General features: G+C 46.8%; 1 protein-coding gene across 5 annotated transcripts in view; it reads left to right on the forward strand.

Moving 5' to 3' along the window:
- Positions 1-19,666, forward strand: part of myo5b (myosin VB) — a 73,615-nt gene that overhangs the window by 15,021 nt on the left and 38,928 nt on the right. For all 5 annotated transcript variants that reach the window (XM_035391329.1, XM_035391326.1, XM_035391328.1 and 2 more), the window contains exons 2-4: positions 14,621-14,731; positions 15,013-15,184; positions 17,477-17,621. In XM_035391329.1, the coding sequence (XP_035247220.1) occupies positions 14,621-14,731; positions 15,013-15,184; positions 17,477-17,621 (428 nt within the window). The remainder of the gene's footprint in view (positions 1-14,620; positions 14,732-15,012; positions 15,185-17,476; positions 17,622-19,666) is intronic.

Here is a 19,666-nt window from a genome sequence, read left to right on the forward strand (position 1 = left end):
GGAAGAAATGTCGACAGCTACCTGGCTGCAGTGGGGGTGGCCATCTTCTGCTAGCCGGTCTGGTATGATAATTAATCATACCAGACGGCATGAATGGTGACAGAAATGTGATGAGGCATGTATCAGGGCAAACGATATGACAGGTCGGGCAGCTTTATGTTGATGATGATGACTTTTTCCCCAGATCCATCAGAAAGGCAGTGGCAGTTAGACTCTCAATCGCTGTGGCAACAGCCTGGCCAGAGGCTCACAGACTGGTCAGCTTTGCCCCAAAGAGGGGTGTCCTCAAAAATCCAGGCTGATGCCCCCACCTAATTTGCTAATTCTTTAAATGGGACATTATTCGTTGTTTGTACACCTCTGTGAGAGAATCCGTTTTATACACCTGTGCATTCCCTGCATTCTGTTCCAGTGTAAGTCCCCGCTCTCCCCACAGTGTAAACACTCACACTGACGTTCGGTCAGAACACCCGCTCTGTGTACAGCCCCTGTTCGGGCAGTCTGTGTCAGACGTGGGGGAATTTACATGCAGTATCACAGTAATGATCTTGCGCAACACATATCGTTTCCTTATTGAGCCGCCCTGTGTGCGAAACGAAAGGAATGCAGCACATAGCATTCAGAGACAGGACGGAACAGAGCGGAGTATCTTAAAGTTAAGAATGCAGCACATAGCATTCAGAGACAGGACGGAACAGAGCGGAGTATCTTAAAGTTAAGAATGCAGCACATAGCATTCAGAGACAGGACGGAACAGAGCGGAGTATCTTAAAGTTAAGAGTGCAGCACATAGCATTCAGAGACAGGACGGAACAGAGCGGAGTATCTTAAAGTTAAGAATGCAGCACATAGCATTCAGAGACAGGACGGAACAGGGCGGAGTATCTTAAAGTTAAGAGTGCAGCACATAGCATTCAGAGACAGGACGGAACAGAGCGGAGTATCTTAAAGTTAAGAATGCAGCACATAGCATTCAGAGACAGGACGGAACAGAGCGGAGTATCTTAAAGTTAAGAGTGCAGCACATAGCATTCAGAGACAGGACGGAACAGAGCGGAGTATCTTAAAGTTAAGAGTGCAGCGTGTAGTGTTCAGTGACAGGACGGAACAGAGCGGAGTATCTTAAAGTTAAGAGTGCAGTGTGTAGTGTTCAGAGACAGGACGGAACAGAGCGGAGTATCTTAAAGTTAAGAATGCAGCACATAGCATTCAGAGACAGGACGGAACAGAGCGGAGTATCTTAAAGTTAAGAATGCAGCACATAGCATTCAGAGACAGGACGGAACAGAGCGGAGTATCTTAAAGTTAAGAATGCAGCACATAGCGTTCAGAGACAGGACGGAACAGAGCGGAGTATCTTAAAGTTAAGAGTGCAGCGTGTAGTGTTCAGTGACAGGACGGAACAGAGCGGAGTATCTTAAAGTTAAGAGTGCAGTGTGTAGTGTTCAGAGACAGGACGGAACAGAGCGGAGTATCTTAAAGTTAAGAATGCAGCACATAGCATTCAGAGACAGGACGGAACAGAGCGGAGTATCTTAAAGTTAAGAATGCAGCACATAGCATTCAGAGACAGGACGGAACAGAGCGGAGTATCTTAAAGTTAAGAATGCAGCACATAGAGTTCAGAGACAGGACGGAACAGAGCGGAGTATCTTAAAGTTAAGAGTGCAGCGTGTAGTGTTCAGTGACAGGACGGAACAGAGCGGAGTATCTTAAAGTTAAGAGTGCAGTGTGTAGTGTTCAGAGACAGGACGGAACAGAGCGGAGTATCTTAAAGTTAAGAATGCAGCACATAGCATTCAGAGACAGGACGGAACAGAGCGGAGTATCTTAAAGTTAAGAATGCAGCACATAGCATTCAGAGACAGGACGGAACGGAGCGGAGTATCTTAAAGTTAAGAGTGCAGTGTGTAGTGTTCAGAGACAGGACGGAACAGAGCGGAGTATCTCTGCTGCTTTGTTATTCTGCTGCGTTCCGCTTCATTAAGCCCTTTAAAGGAAGCGGCGCTCTGCGGTCCTCCTGCTGACGGGGTGCAGCAGCGGCGTTCAGACGGGCCTGAGCTGTTTATCAGTTCATTAGGGGCTGAAACAGAGCCATCCAGCCCTGCGTCTTTAGGCTGATTACTGCACCTGAATGCCTGCCCACTCTGCCATGATGATTTAGAGTGACACTGTAGTTTAGTTTAGTAGCGCCGGGGGGGGGGGGGGGGGGGGGGGGGGGGGGGGGGGGACTTAATAAAAAAAAAACTGTTGGAAAGTTTGTGCTGTAATTGCAGAGATAGTGAGCTGCAGTTGTCCTGGTCTTGTGAATGTGGGGGGTGTAGAATCCTGTTTGCTAGAAGGTATGTGTTTGTGTGTGAAAGGGTGTGCGTTTCTGTGCTGTGTGAGCATGTTTGTGTGTGTGTGTGTGTGTGTGTGTATGTATGCGTGAGCATGTTTGTGTGTGTGTGCATGCGTACAAGCGTGTGCATGTGTGTGTCTGCGTGTGCGTGTGTGTGCATGTGTGTGTGTGCAGCTCTGTCCACTGTTTGTTGACTGGGCTGAGAGGGGAGTGTAGCAGGCATGTTTTACAAGCCAAATGAGCTACTGGCCTCAAACCTGCAGTGTACAGATGAACTCCGGGGTATATACAATCAAACCTGCAGTGTGCAGAGCTGAGAGTGGGAAGAGATGGAGCTGTAGACTGGTTTTGCAAGGAAAAATGAGCGTTTTATTCACTTATTGGCCATGTGGTCATTGCTAGCTGGCTAGAGGTGTAGATTAGGGTTAGTGATAATAAGTGTGTGCTTTATGGGCTATATAAAGTGTGTGCACATGTTTGTGTGCATGTGTGTGTCTGCGTGTGTCTGCATGTGTGTGAGTGAGTGAGTGTGTGTGTGGGCATGGGCCTGTGTGGGTACGTGTGTGAGTGTATGTGTGCGTGAGTGTGTGTGAGGGTTTCCCCATAGGAGACTGTGTACGCTTGTGTTCTGTCTGCTAGCAAGAGTCAGGACTCCCAGTCCGCTGTTTGCCCCAAAACACGGTTTCAGTTGCAGCTCTGAGCTTCATACACCTGTCAATGTGACCTGCAGCTATACAGGGTTTACCATTGCTCATGTAGTGCCAGATCTCTTTCTTTCCTCTTGGCTAGGTCTAGTGTGATGGCTTTGGGTGTTCCTATTGTGCAGAACCAGTAGACCAGTTACTGTGAGTGCACACATCTATTGTAGGAACATCCCTACTTTGTCAAGGGCTCTCTGACATGCTTTCTCTAAGGTGAGGACATCATTGCAAGCTCTCAACAACTGTGGAGCCAAGTGGTAAAATTGCAGGGAACTAGCTGTTACCAAGGAAACTTCTTCTTAAGGCAAAGATTTTATATGTGTGTAAAAATAAATTCAGCACAAACCAGTTTCTAAATTACTGTGGACAGAGGTGGTAGTTATCACTTATTGTTGTTAAGTCATTGGAATTTGAAAAATCTTGATTGCTGCTACTTTTTTTTGGGTAAAACAAAGAAAGAAACGACAATGGAAAAACTGGTTATTTGAGCACACAGAGTCCCAGCTGCCTGCCCCAGGGGATTCTGGGGCTTCCCAGGATGGAGCTTCTCTCGTTTCTTTCCCGAGCCGCGTCCCCAGGCATTCCCGCGTACCCCAGGGGTTCCCGTGTTCCCGCTTCCCTCGGCGTTCCCGTTTCCCTCGGCGTTCCCGCTTCCCTCGGCGTTCCCGCTTCCCTCGGCGTTCCCGCTTCCCTCGGCGTTCCCGTTTCCCTCGGCGTTCCCGCTTCCCTCGGCGTTCCCGCTTCCCTCGGCGTTCCCGTTTCCCTTGGCGTTCCCGCTTCCCTCGGCGTTCCCGCTTCCCTCGGCGTTCCCGTTTCCCTCGGCGTTCCCGCTTCTCTCGGCGTTCCCGCTTCTCTCGGCGTTCCCGCTTCTCTCGGCGTTCCCGCTTCCCTCGGCGTTCCCGCTTCCCTTGGCGTTCCCGTTTCCCTTGCCGTTCCAGCGTCATCCTGAGACCTCACTGGACGGTGCACTTGCTGTGATTCTCAGTGTCACTATTTTACATCATGTATGCACTCTGTTCATTCTTCCGCTTCAGATTTGACACCATGTATGTACATTCTTTGCTGCGTTTTTCTGGCAGGTTTGGGGCGTGGGTGGGGTGGCGGGTGTAAAACCGAATGGCTTAATGCTCTAATGGTTTTTAAACCTGTGCGACCGGTGTTTACAGTGCCTCGATGTTCCAGGAGGGCCGCACCTGGTGTGAAATGTGCACCGTCATCACAAATTGTCAGTTTTCCCATGCGTGTTGGAGAGGAAGCGGGCCGTGTTCTGCTCTGCTCCGCTCTGTTCTGCTCTGTTCCGCTCTGTGCCGCTCCGCTGTGTTCCGCTCTGTTCTGCTGTGTTCTGCTCTGCTCTGTTCTGTTCCGCTCCGCTCTGTTCTGCTCTGTTCTGCTCTGCTCTGCTCTGTTTCGCTCTATTCTGATCTATTCCGCTCTATTCCGCTCTTTTCCGCTCTGTTCTGCTCTGAAGCCTGGCTCCTCTCCCTCAGTGAACCTGACACACACACCTGACACACTCTTCAGCAGTGTGCTGCCAGTCTTACAGTCATGAGAAGGGAAAACCTTCCTCTTCAGCTCTGAATCAAGCGCTGTTTCCAGCAGGTGAGCTGTAGACTGGGCTCTGAGGAGAGTGCAGGCAGTTCTTCTTCGTCGTCTTTATCTTCTTCTTCATCGTCTTCTTCTTCATCATTCAGAGGGCCATGTCCTGTGTAGTACAGCCCTGAATTTGGTTGGAAAATCACCTTTTGAGTCGTTGCCTGTGCTTCACCGCTCGTTGGAAGTGCTCTTGTGTTCAGGATGCTGGGCTTAGTGACGCAGGTCTGCAGTGTCCAGGGGATTACCTGGTCACTGCAGCCCCGTGTTCAGTGCTGTTGTGTTCAGTACGCACACTCCCCTGGTCACTGCAGCCCCGTGCTCAGTGATGTTGTGTTCAGTATGCACACTCCCCTGGTCACTGCAGCCCCGTGTTCAGTGCTGTTGTGTTCAGTACGCACACTCCCCTGGTCACTGCAGCCCCGTGTTCAGTGATGTTGTGTTCAGTACGCACACTCCCCTGGTCACTGCAGCCCCGTGCTCAGTGCTGTTGTGTTCAGTACGCACACTCCCCTGGTCACTGCCGCCCCATGTTCAGTGCTGTTGTGTTCAGTACGCACACTCCCCTGGTCACTGCAGCCCCGTGTTCAGTGCTGTTGTGTTCAGTACGCACACTCCCCTGGTCACTGCAGCCCCGTGCTCAGTGCTGTTGTGTTCAGTATGCACCCTCCCCTGGTCACTGCAGCCCCGTGTTCAGTGATGTTGTGTTCAGTACGCACACTCCCCTCGTCACTGCAGCCCCGTGTTCAGTGCTGTTGTGTTCAGTACGCACACTCCCCTGGTCACTGCCGCCCTGCGTCACTAAGCCCAGCCTGCCGGCTCCCTGGGGGGGTGTTTGTGCTGTATTCTTAGAAAGCTCACCTGTGCTCACCTGTGTGCGTGCGCTCTGCCTGGAGACGGGCCCAAACTCAGCCGGGAGTCTCCGTGGGTTTCCACGGTTACAGCCGCGAGGCAGGAAGACCTTCTTTAACGCCCCTGACTACGCGAGCGCATCGCAGCGGCGATGGCGGTGTTGGCGACGGTTACGACTGCGCTATTCCCTCTTGGAGCAGGCCGGATGGCGCCCTCTGCCTGTCAGTCCGGCTCGCGGTGTGTGTGAAACATGAGAAGCGTTCCTGAATGAGCACGTCTCCTCAGCCCTGTGGGAGGGGAGAGTGCGTGTCGGTATGTTGAGCAGACGGGGTTATTAGAGGGAGGATGATCATATATAAACACTGCGGTTTACAGGCCCAAACGGGTCTGAACCACTGATACATATTCAGATCCCCGCCCGCTCCTGCCTCAGGGAACTGTGGGTACTTCACAGAGGCCCCTCCCCCCTTCAGATTTCACAGGGCACCTGAAATGGAGTCACATTTGAAGGGTGTGTCATGTGACACTGAGCTTGGGGAGAATCTTGAAAAGCAGCTGCCAGACCTCACCGTGGGCAGTTGGCATGTCTATCGAGTTGTGTTTTGTAGTTGTTCCAATGACCTTTGGTATGCACTTTTGTACGTTGCTTTGGATGTAAGCGTCTGCCAAATAAATGTAATGTAAATAAATGTAATCTGTCCTCGAGTGTGCAAAGGTAGATAATTACTTGATTTTAATCTGGCCAGAAATCACCGGTCTCAAACTTCACTGCATATTGATGAAATTATTTTTTTCTAGGGAGCAGCAAAACACATCCATGAAATTTCATAAATATCTGGTTATACCGTCTGTTCACGCTAGTCTAGTTAGCATTAGGTTTAAGCAGCTGAAGCGTCTAGGTGATAGCTGCAGTGCTTGGATACATGATGTATTCGTTTAATGCAATTTTCTCAGTTCTGCCGTGTGACTGAAGTTACTGCACGAGGAAATCACTTGGAGCTGTGTCACAGACAGGGCAGTTTGTTTCCTTTCAAGCAGTGAAGCTCCGTTGTGCTGAAGGGGAATCAGTCCTGTGGCGATAGGTGAGTTGCCAAATGAAATGTCCCTTTGCTCTGACGAAGGTTCCTGGGGCTCAGCCCTCTAGAAAACCTGTTTCAGAATTCACTTTTCCACTTCTCAGGGGAAAAAAAACTGGACTCGGTACAGAATACTTGTGTCTGTTGATATTTAAAAGGGACCTTTGAGAGCTGTCAACCCTCCACAATGTCTGTCAGGTGTTTCCATTGTGCTTTTGTGTGGTAGAGTACAGTGTAGGTCACATGACCATTCATATAATGGGAAGCCCTTTTCATTACAGGTGTTCTGTACCATGTCTGTTTTAATGGCTGCTAACATTAGTGGAGATGTATTCCTTTTGTTTAATTTGGCTGTGATTACCTCTTTTAGTTTCCTTTACAGAGCATTAACTTCTCGGAAGTGACAGGATACACATAATTGGTTCATTTTAAGAGCACGTAACAACCAAATACTTACCTAATTGATTTCTAGGAAGGAATAAACTCTCAAGTCCTGGATTCTTCTGAAAGAAATCAGTCAGGTCGTTGATTCAGAGAGAGCAGCCTGCCCAGTGGTGAGGATATCAAACCTTGTCAGTGTAGAGGTCCAGACGATTGCCAAGGTTGAATAATCATCCTTTGGGTTGAATAATCATCAGCAGCACAAATGCCTTTTACCAGCTGGAACCTGCTGGATCAGGAAGCAGAAGGGACAGACGGAACGCAGGAGTTGACCATCTGGTTGCTCTATAGAATCGGCGATGTGAGCGTAGGCAGGAAGAGGAGGGGAGCAGGAGTACCGTGTTCCGCACAGACCCCACCCCCCCCCAATATCTGCGCGGGGGGGGGGGGGGATGATGAGAGCTGAGGGAGTGTAGGAGATGTAGAAGGTGTAGGAGTTGTTGGAGGTTAAGGAGTTGTTGGAGGTGGAGGAGGTGAAGGAGGTGGGGGAGGTGAAGGAGGTGTAGGAGGCTCCAAGGCTGAGTTAGTTCCAGGGCCTTCTCTTCCCTCCACATCTGTGTTTGAGAGTCTAATGAGAGCCTCCTCCACTGATCCAGCCTCTGGTGTCACAGCCATGAGTCATATGCTGAACGCTCCCGTTAGCCAGGCTGGGTTTCAGAGCATCACAACAAAACAGATAATAAAACACACGCACACGGGCACACACACACACACACACACACACACACACGCACACGGGCACACACACACACACACACACATGCACGCATGATCACACACACACACACACACACACACACATGCACACGGGCACACACACACATGCACGCATGATCACACACACACACACACACACACACACATACACACTCTCACACACACACACACACACGCACATGGGCACACACACACACATGCACGCATGATCACACACACACATACACATACACACTCTCCAATTCAAACTCTCAAACACACACAAACACTTTAATGTGCACTCACAATTTCACACACTCGTATTTAAATGTCATATTTAAACTCATGTATTATTTATGAGTAAGATTTCTGGAGTGCAGAACGGGCTACAGCATAAACTGCCTGCATATAGCCTATAGTGTGTTTGGTGTGATCTTAGCTCTGTTTGAGGTTGCCTGACAGGCAGAAAGTTGTTGATCATAATGTGGATATCTTTTTAATGAGGACAGGATACCATGGCATGGTGCAGCTAGATTAGATTCTGTGAGCAACCTTACAAGGGTTTTTATATCATTACTGATAAACCTGTCAGAGATACTGTGGCCACACCCTCTTCAAGCACAGGCTAAATTATAAAACCAACAGAAACTCATTAACTGAGATGGAATTAATCATGTCAAAAGTCTTTATCTGTAAAATGTCTGGTTCAAACAATTTCTTATTAATAAACTTTTTTTTAATGCAATAAACTTTCACGATCTTTCAACTTATTTCCAGCTTGCTGTTATGGGAATTCTGAACTACACTTTGTTCCGCCATGTTCAAGTCCCATGAGTCTGAGCAAGAAGTCTTCTGGTACTGTGAGACATTTTGGCACTAGCTTTTTTTAATCCTAGCAATGCCTACTGTTTAAATTTCAAGGCATGTTTCTGTCGCATGCTCCTTTAGCAAACGTCTCTGTTAGTTAGAGCAAACGGATTTTCCCCCTCTTTTTCAGAAAGGTGCTTCCTTGCCCAATGGTGTTACCCTGAATGAATAAGTTTATCCAGCTGTGAGACTAATTAAGAACAACAGGCTCATGTGCACTTGCATACTGTCCCAGCTCAGTCCCGGTGGTGAGAGCGCAGATTTTTCGCCAACATTTCTCCCCAGTTCTCATTTCGTATCCCCACGTTTACCTGTCATATTTTAGCTAATGAATCATTTAATTTTGGTGCCAATTATTTTTTTGGTTTCAGTGATTCCTTGTACATGTTAATTTATGGAACCTATTTGGGCTGTCCGTTACCCAGTGCACAAAAATGAACAAGACTTAATAACTGATGACTACTTCAGGACTCATTAGCATCACTAAAGGAGGTGGATATTGGACGCCTCAGGGGGATGCTGAAGAGATTTAGCGCAGTGAGTCCAGCCCTGCCCTGGTTCAAGTGTCATTGCACGTTCAGCACTTTACTTTGGATCTATCAGGATTTTTAAATTCGCACAATTCTGACTCTTACACGTATCTTGCGTTTAAAGATTCATGATGTATGCTCTCATGGCTTCTCTCCGTGTCCTTTGATACCTGAATTGATATATACATTTTTTTTTCTCACATGGGTTTTTACTTTCCTAATTTGGGATGTATTTTTAAAACACAAACAAGCGTGTTTCAACATTGCAGTAGAGATATAGACGTGTGCAGACCGAAGAATTGCACAAGCTCAAAGTTGCACTCCATCATTATTCTACTTCTTAAGTTTGATGATTATTAATGCATTTCTTTGCTGTGTATGTTTGGCCCTTCAGGGAAAAGCACGTCCAACTACAAAGTACAAAAACAAAAAAACTCTAATTACAGGAAGTGGCTGAAAATGGGTCAGACTGTGTTGGGTACTGGGTCAGACAGGGTGTTGGGTGTTGGGTCAGACAGGGCGTTGGGTGTTGGGTCAGACAGGGCATTGGGTGTTGGGTCAGACAGGGTGTTGAGTGTTGGGTCAGACTGGGTGTTGGGCCAGACAGGGCATCGGGTATTGGGTCAGACAGGGCGTTGGGTGTTGGGTCAGACAGGTTGTTAGGTGTTGGGTCAGACAGGGTGTTGGGTTTGCGTAACAGTATGGAAGCATGCGGATGGAAAGTTCCTGTGAGTCGTACAGGATCACAGCACAGACAGCGCAGTGTGCTTCTGTATCGCTGTAGCTGTGCTCTGAATAACAAGTGTGTGGATGTGCGTAAGAGCTCTGCGCTGAGCGTGGTTATTATCACCTGAGTTTGTTAAAGTCTGTTTCGCTCTCGGCTGCATTCTCAGGCAGAGTCCAGGTCTCTGAATTGCGTCCTCATTCTGTCACTCCTGCTTTTGGAGACTTCCTGCGATGAGCAGCACACTTGCTCCTGTCCCAGAGAGTTCCTGTTTCACTCACTTCATGATCATGGACATGGAGTTCCCCCCTCTTGCCCGAGCCCTGAACTCACTGCATACGCTTGGGTGTTTGCGTTGTCCTGTTTCCTTTGTGGTCTAAAGCAATAAAATCCACTCAGAGCAGAGCTCCAGAACCACTTGTGCAGTCACGTTACACCTCCAGAGGGTGTGTTTATCTCCCCTGTGTTCTTCCAAAGAATTATTCTTAATCTTATTTTCGGGTTGAAACCCCAAGACAGCTGACCTCCAGGAACCTGTGGCACGGGTCAGTATATCAGCATTACTGCACGGGTCCGAGTTAGGGCTTTAAACGCACACACACACTTACTCACACACACACACACACACACACATTTGTCTCTGTTTAGGACAGTGATACCTGGACACCCTTATCCTAAAAAACTGAACCTTTCAAGGTTAAAATGAGCGACTGGGGAATGTAAACTATAAGCAGCTTTTCAGGAACTGAACTAAACATTTAAAAAAATGAAAAAGGAACTGAAATTGTGTTCAGTTCAATTAAATTTAATTTTAAAGCACTTTTCACAGAGAACAAAGACGTTTTACAGAGTAGCAAGGCAAGCGACAGAGCAAACTGAGCAAACACCAGGCCTGAACCCCCAAATCGCGAATACGAATGAGGGAAAAACTCCTAGTGGGGAGAAAACCCTAATGAGGCATTGCACAGTCACTCTTCTCTCCAGCCCGTCTCTGCATGCGAGTTAAAGCCTGTTTTCATCAGCAGCTGAAAGTGTCTTCAGTTCTTTCCTTATTTTAGCGCTGAGCGGGTTTGGCTCGTTAGCGTTTGCTTTGGTTTTTAACTCCTCGCAGCTCATCACTGAAAATGAAAGCGTTTGACGACCGGACTGGTTTACAGTCCTGAGATGTGAATATTGGGACGTTTATTCTTCATGGTGTGCACACGTTTCTGTTACACTGTGCCCTTAGCAGGATCATCATCCCATAAATGACAGTAAAAGCATGTAATTAAGGATACATTGAACACAATGGGGGGGGTTGTGACAGTGATGGAGAGCCCTTCCTGGTTCTGTGGAAAGGCAGGTCTCATTCAAAGGACTGTGATTCACAAGCCCGTCCAGGTGACAGGTGTAAATGCAGCAGAACGAGCAGGTGCTGTCTGCTCATTGGCTGTCATATCTTTAGACGTGGTGCTGTCTGCTCATTGGCTGTCATATCTTTAGACGTGGTGCTGTCTGCTCATTGGCTGTCATATCTTTAGGCGTGGTGCTGTCTGCTCATTGGCTGTCGTATCTTTAGGCGTGGTGCTGTCTGCTCATTGGCTGTCATAACTTTAGACGTGGTGCTGTCTGCTCATTGGCTGTCATATCTTTAGGCGTGGTGCTGTCTGCTCATTGGCTGTCGTATCTTTAGGTGTGTGCTCGTGCCATGGTGCGTTTTGTACACAGTGACGCACGCATGGCATTGTGTCTTATCCTGTCTTATCTTATCCGGTGTTGCTGTGGAAACGGCGTGAGAACATTATTTACATGGTGCACATATACCCCACCTGTGTGTGTGTGAAGGGCAGTGTGTGCTGTGATTAGAGAGCTAGGGAGGTCTGTGTGCCTCTGCGCTCACAGTCTGCACTGTGCTGTTCATCATCAGACCAGCCAGAAGCTCCACTACTGCACTCCCCCCCAATTTACTCAGCACCCGCAGGACTGTTCATTTTCCACAGCAGTCGGCCGATGCCTCTCTGGCTGTGGGACGGGGTGAATTAAACCTGAAAAGGGTGATTAAGGAGCGACAGAGAGGCAGGATGCGGGGGGGGGGGTCCCCTTCTTCACTAACAGCTGCACCCATTGGCTGATTTGGTTTGAGCTGAGGATGTCGGAATGAATCACGGCTTGCCGTGATTGGCTGTTAAGCATCATAGGGTGTAACGGAGGGCGGAGCCTGTGGAGAACGCTTGTTTCATCTCAAACATGTGAATAAAGCAACTCCACACACGCCAGGTACACAAGAGTAATCCCACTCTACACACACCAGGTACACAAGAGTAATCCCACTCTACACACACCAGGTACAGGAGAGTAATCCCACTCTACACACACCAGGTACAGGAGAGTGGTATACAGTGATATAGGCTAAGAATGAAGTGAGCTAGCTGACTAAAATGTATTACATTTATCCTTCTTAAGATGACATCTGCACTCATTGACTTATTCCCATGAACGAGGAAATGTGGCAGCAGTTTGTAAAGCTGCAGGATCCGTATCAGTCAGATATCTGTCTAATATTTTTGATATCGGCCACAGACTTTCCACATCGCGCGTCCCTGATCTCCATGTACCTCACTGGCGTGATAAACATGCATTTGTGTTGCTGTTTTCTGTCTGTCCGTCCGTCTGTTCCTGCTGGAGGTCAGGGGACCCAGTTCAGGGGAATTCAGCTTCAGATCTGAAAGCAGTTTTCACAGCGCCTGAGAGCTGAAGAACGGTCTGTGAAAATTAGCCGTCAGCATTTCCGAGTTTTTCCCTCTCAACCCGCTGAGAGGAGAGAGGACTCTTGCTGCAGCGCGAATGAATCAGCACCCTGATGCAATATTTTACACACAATCTACTTTCAGAGTGTTCCCAAAGTTTCATCTAATTTCTATATGCTGCATTATTCAAAGTTCAGCAATTACAAGATAATGAGATTAAATGGAGAAACCAATTACACTGAACAATGCATTCTGGATACTTTTCATTATTGGCTATTATTTTAATTTTGATAAAATGTGCATGTTTTAAAGGGATTGCGTGCATGCGTGTGAGTGTGAGTGTGTGTATGCGAGTGAATGCATGTGTATGTATGTGTGTGTGTGCGCGTGCATGCGTGAGTATGTATGTGTGTGTGTGTGTGCGTGTGTGTGTGTGTGCGCGTGCATGCGTGAGTATGTATGTGCGCGTGCATGCATGAGTATGTATGTGTGCGTGTGTGCGCGTGCATGCATGAGTATGTATGTGTGCGTGTGTGCGCGTGCATGCGTGTGTATGTATGTGTGCGTGTGTGCGCGTGCATGCGTGAGTATGTATGTGTGCGTGTGCATGCGTGTGTTCGTACGTGTGTGTGTGTGCTTGCGTGCCCATCTGTGAGCGTGTGTGTTTTGTGTGCATTAACCCCTTGCATGCTGTTTACGTTGCTTTTGCATGTGAACACTGGGATGTTGAGTTACTTGTTCAGACATGGTAACATGACCGGTCACATTAATCTGCAGAAAAGCTGATGTGACAAACAGGTTTTTCTCTCTCTCTGGTTTACAGTTTGTTTTGTTGCTGTTAGTTAAAACATTTATTCCCTTGACACAGATTCTTTTGTCTTCTCCTGAGCCTGGATTCCTTTGGTGCCTCACAAAGTGACTGCTCCTGTGTATTTGCATATTGCACCATTAAGGGCTTCAGGGAATTTCAGCGGAAAGGATAGAGTCAGGTGATCAGAAAGAGAGAGAGAACCCTGATCTGAGAGAGATAACCTCGAGCGGCCTCTGCAGGGTGCTGTATCAGGTCACACTGAAGCGGTTTATTAATTATGCACAACAGCCATGAAAGCCATGATGGTATAGCAGCCTCGAGGCTGTCGATCATTAAAGGGAAAATTTATCCTTGTTCAATCCACATGTTATTGATTATCTTTATTGTAATTCCTTTTCCCACACTATAAATCAAACCTTTTTAAAGTTATGTTGTGCTTGGAGCAACTAAGTTGGGCATTGTAATACAGTTCCCATGAAACATTTCATCAGCATCTCAGACTTTCCAATGAATTGTGGGAGCTTGAGGCAGGGGAAACCCAGAAATGGCTGTGCACTCTATATCCATATGAAGTTTGAAAGATAGGAATGTGGTATTAACGTGCCAAACTGCTTGATTGGCTGAGGACAAGCACACAGGCGCAGATTGGTTTTGAGATCTTAATGGTCCTTGGATAATTATTGCTGGTGTACTCCTTCGTGTAAAACAAGGGAAGAGTTCTTCAGGGCTACGTGATCAGGTGTTTGAATCCTGGGAGCAGTGGGGCACATCGTTGCTGTTGCTTTGGGAGATTTTGTCATTCTCTGCAGATATTGGGCCTCATTCACGAAACTTGCGTATGATCACATTTGATCGTAAACTGTTTGTAAGAACATTTCCAAGAACATTTTGGCATTCATCGTTTTTTTCTTATCAGTATTTGTTCATGGCTGTTTCTTGATGCAAATCACATGCACAGGATTGCGCATAAAATACAAACAGCCAGCATTCATCATCTCATACACCTGTGATTTGCATGAAAACGAATGTCTGAGTCATGAATCTCATATTGTTTTTTCGAAGGAACGTTTTTATGAACGAGAGTAAGAATTATTTAAGAAGTTTTTTTGTGAATGAGGTGCATTGAGAGTATTTTAGTTCTGTATTGTTTGTTGAGTATTTTTTGCTGTGTGTGTTGCAGTACACTAGGGTGTGGATCCCATTGTTTGTTGAGAATTTTGGCTGTATGTTGTTTGTTGAGTATTTTTGCTGTGTGTGTGTTGCAGTACACCAGGGTGTGGATCCCAGACCCAGACGATGTGTGGAAAGCGGCAGAGATCATCAAAGACTACAAGGAGGGGGACCCCATCCTGCACCTCAAACTCGAGGATGAAACGGTAAGCTCACGCCTCACATAATGAAGGAATTAGTGGATCTGCTGTATCTGATTAAGTGTCATTGGATGTGAATATGGGGCATTCATTCTCCATGGCATGCAGAGCTACTTCTCATGTACGGTGACCTACAGAGGCTGAATCATCCCTCAGTGGACATTAAGTGTTTAAGAACAATTAACAGTCTGTTGGAATTGGAGTTGTGTTTGTGGTTTGAGTATAACCCAGCCTACACAGGGGGTGCAGAGGGCAGAGTTTTGGATCATCCCGGGTTCTTGTTGCAGCCTCTGGAGTACCCCATCGGGCCCAAACACAACCAGCTCCCCTTTCTACGGAACCCCGATATCCTGGTGGGAGAGAATGACCTCACCGCACTCAGCTACCTCCACGAGCCGGCCGTGCTGCACAACCTGCGTGTGCGCTTCCTGGAGTCCAATCACATCTACACCTACTGCGGTGAGTCACCTGCACCTGATCTACACCTGAACTACAATACAATCACATCTACACCTAAACTACAGTCCAATCACATCTACACCTACTGCGGTGAGTCACCTACACCTGAACTACACCTGAACTACACTACAGTCACATCTACACCTAAACTACAGTCCAATCATATCTACACCTACTGTGGTGAGTCACCTACACCTTAACTACACTACAGTCACATCTACACCTACTGCGATGAGTCACTTACACCTCACCTACACCTGCACTACACTACAATCACATCTACACCTGCTGCGATGAGTCACTTACACCTCACCTACACCTGCACTACACTACAATCACATCTACACCTGCTGCGATGAGTCACCTACACCTCACCTACACCTGCACCTACTGCGGTGAGTTAACTATTCCTTAACTACACCTAAACTAGAATACAGTCACATCTACATGTTCAGTCTCTCTGTCTCTCTGCTACACCTTCGGCCCAACCACACCTGTGCGTACTGCTGATGTTTCTGGCAGCGTGCGTAGAGAGCTCCCTTCTGAGTCTTTTGCTGGGCTGCAGATATTGATCACAGTTTCACAGACTCTGGCTCCAGGGTAGTTATTGATTGTCCTCATGCACCTTTTCATAAAGAAGAATCCCTCTGTGCACATCGGTTTGATTCAGTGTCTTTTCTGAATTTACGTGGTTCCTGTAAAGAAAAGGGTGCTGCACTCCTCTGTTTACTGAGCTCTGCAAAAAGGACTGGATGTGCGAAGGCATTCTCTCATTGGGCAACATTAATTGGGTTTAACACCTCACCTGAGGAAAGGGATTAAGTGTGGAATTGACTGGGACATCAGATCGGTACATTGGGTCATAAGATTATCAACTAGAGACACAATGAAAGGATGGCCGGACACCATGAAGCAAACAAAAAAAAAAAAAAAAAAAAAAAAGTTCAGTGGTGCTGTCCTGCCTAAACAGATAGCAGAAGAGCTGCCATTGAACCCAACAGCTCGTCATTAAGGACACTGTGTACATTTACAGTACTGCAGCTCCATATAGTGCACTGTGTACATCTACAGTATTTCATATAGTACACTGTGTATATCTATAGTACTGCAGCTTCATATAGTACACTGTGTACATCTATAGTACTGCAGCTCCATATAGTGCACTGTGTACATCTACAGTACTTCATACAGTGCACTGTGTATATCTATAGTACTGCAGCTTCATATAGTACACTGTGTATATCTACAGTATTTCATATAGTACACTGTGTACATCTATAGTACTGCAGCTTCATATAGTACACTGTATATCTACAGTATTTCATATAGTACACTGTGTATATCCATAGTACTGCAGCTTCATATAGTACACTGTGTATATCTATAGTACTGCAGCTTCATATAGTACACTGTGTACATCTACTGTACTGCAGCTCCATATAGCACACTGTGTAAATGTACTGTACTGCATATAGTACACTGTAAATGTACTGTACTCCATAAGGCACACTGTGTACATCTACAGTATTTCATATAGTACACTGTGTAAATGTACTGTACTGCATATAGTACACTGTGTAAATGTACTGTACTCCATAAGGCACACTGTGTACATCTACAGTATTTCATATAGTACACTGTGTACATTTACAGTACTGCAGCTCCATATAGTACACTGTGTACATCTACCATACTGCAGCTCCATATAGTACACTGTGTAAATTTACTGTACTGCATAAGGCACACTGTGTAAATCTACAGTACTGCAGCTCCATATAGCACACTGTAAATTTATTGTACTCCATATAGTACACTGTGTACATCTATAATACTGCAGCTCCATATAGCACACTGTGTAAATTTATTGTACTCCATATAGTACACTGTGTAAATTTACTGTACTCCATAAGGCACACTGTGTACATCTACAGTACTGCAGCTCCATATAGCACACTGTGTAAATTTACTGTACTCCATATAGTACACTGTGTACATCTATAATACTGCAGCTCCATATAGCACACTGTGTAAATTTATTGTACTCCATATAGTACACTGTGTAAATTTACTGTACTACTGCTCCATGTAGCATACTGTTCCCTCTACTTTACATTACAGGCATTTGGCAGAATTTTTACACAGCTTTTTTTAACATAGGATTTACATTTGCATCCATTTATACAGCCGGATATATACTGAAGCAGTGCAGGTGAAGTACCTCGCTCAATCGAACCTGTGACCTTTCGGTTACAAGCCCAGTTCCTTACCCACCATGCTACGCTCTACCTGCAGGGATTGTTCTGGTGGCCATTAACCCCTACGAGCAGGTGCCCATATATGGAGAGGAAGTCATCAACGCCTACAGCGGCCAGAACATGGGGGACATGGACCCCCACATCTTCGCTGTGGCTGAGGAGGCCTACAAGCAGATGGCCAGGTAACAATAATAATGTTTTTATTTTACAACATATACATGGCAAAAAAACTGTTAATATAAAAATAATTTGATAACTATAAAATACTGAGCACTAGAAGAAGAATCAATAGCTTGCACACAGTTGAGAGTATTCGTAAGTGTAAGTATTTATAAGGGTTTGGATAGGATGTGGCCGTTGTGCTGCTGTTATCTGGGCTGGTGTTTATACACCCTGCTGCCAGACACTGCTGACGTCACGGCGTTTTGAGAGGGATTTTTTCAGCCTGTGATCATCTTTGATCGTGTTTGATAATGGAGTGTATTTTTAGAAACTGGGACACTGAAATATTTCCTCGTCTTTTTTGCTTGAGCATATTTTTGTCGAATGAAGTCATAATAAAAGTCATGTGCGTGTGTGTGCATGTACGTGCGTTTGCGCGTGTGTGCGTATGTGCGTACGTGCGTGCGTGTGTGTGTGTGTGCCTGCGTGTGTGTGTGTGTGTGTGCGTGCGTGTGTGTGTGTGTGTGTGTGTGCGTGCGTGCGTGCATGCATGTGTGCGTGGGTGCGTGTGTGTGTGTGTGTGCATATGTGTGCGCGTGTGTGTGTGTGTGTGTGTGTGTGTGTGTGCGTGCATAAGTGTGCGCATGTGCGTGCGTGGGTGCGTGTGTGTGTGTGTGCATATGTGTGTGCGCATGTGCATGCGTGGGTGCGTGTGTGTGTGCATATGTATGTGCGTGCGTGTGTGTGTGTGTGTGTGTGTGTGTGCGTGTGTGCTTATGTGCGTGTGTGTGTGCGCATCCCCATACAAAGTCATAGGAAAAAGTACATTAGCGCATTATAATGGAGCATCCTGAAGATTCTCCATTCGCAGCCACGGGGATGAGGGCATTAGCACGTTAGCACGGACCATTTAAACCAGGGTTCCCCAGTCTCATCCCAAAAGAGCCAGTGTGTTTTTTTTAAACCAGGATTCCCCAGTCTTATCCGAATAGAGCCGGTGGGGTTTTGTAAAGCAGGGTTCCCCAGTCTCATCCCAAAAGGACCAGTGTGGGGGCAGGTTTTTGTGTTAGCCCAGCTCTGCAACACCTGATTCAGCGAATGAGTTAATAATTAATCACGAGTCTTCAGGCAAGCCCTTGATTGAGTGGACCTGGGTGTCTTAGCGCTGGATGCCCTTTTCAGAGAAGACTGGGGACCCCAGATTTAACCCCACCTACATTAGAATAAGCCTTGACTCTGAGTCTGAGTCTGAGTGTTTCTTAAGCATGCACTGTTAGAGTGAGGTGTCCACCCTCTCATTACGCATTTGTGAAGAATATTTTACATGCGTGTAGTGGGAGTGAAAATAATAATAATAATAATAATAATAATAATTAATAATATACCCGGTTGAGTGTCTGTAGTGTTTGTCAGTCACGGGTCTGTGCAGCCTGCGTATCTGGAGCTGATTACAGTGTGAACGCGGGAGTGATTATCAGGGCTGGAGCGCGTCAGGAGCGCAGATCTCCCGCGACCCGCCGTGCCTGCCAGGGCTCCTAACCGGCGCACATCTTGTGATTGTGCTGTCACGGGGGAGGGATGACTAAAATAATCACAGAGTTCCCTGACGAGCAGGATCGGCCCCGTGATGGCGGGAGTGGGTGGATAATTGGAGTGCTCGTGTCTGCGTTCCTGACGTCTTCTTCTTTTAGCCGTTTTTTTTCTCTCCGTAACACAAAGGATTAAATAAAAAATAAAAACACATTCCGATATGCCGCTGCAGTCACCACCCACTGCCCTTCCCTTCTCTCCGTGGCGTCTTCGTGCGCACGCACGTCTGCTGCAGAACTGAGCCAGAGGGAGGTGTGTTGACATGAGAACCGCACGCAGCAGAGAAAATTTCAATTTTCTTAATTCTCTTAATTCTCTAAAATTCTTAATTTTCCTTGACGTGAGACAAGCTGAATGTGAGAATATGTCTCTGCTGTACGCAGAGTGTTCTGGATAAGAGCATTTGAAACAAATGTAAGGATTACGGCTAATCAGGCGGGGGGGGGGGGGGGGGGTGGACGAGGGAGGAAATTAG

This window comes from Anguilla anguilla, chromosome 14, assembly GCF_013347855.1.
Source record: "Anguilla anguilla isolate fAngAng1 chromosome 14, fAngAng1.pri, whole genome shotgun sequence".
Classification (NCBI taxonomy): Eukaryota; Metazoa; Chordata; class Actinopteri; order Anguilliformes; family Anguillidae; genus Anguilla; species Anguilla anguilla.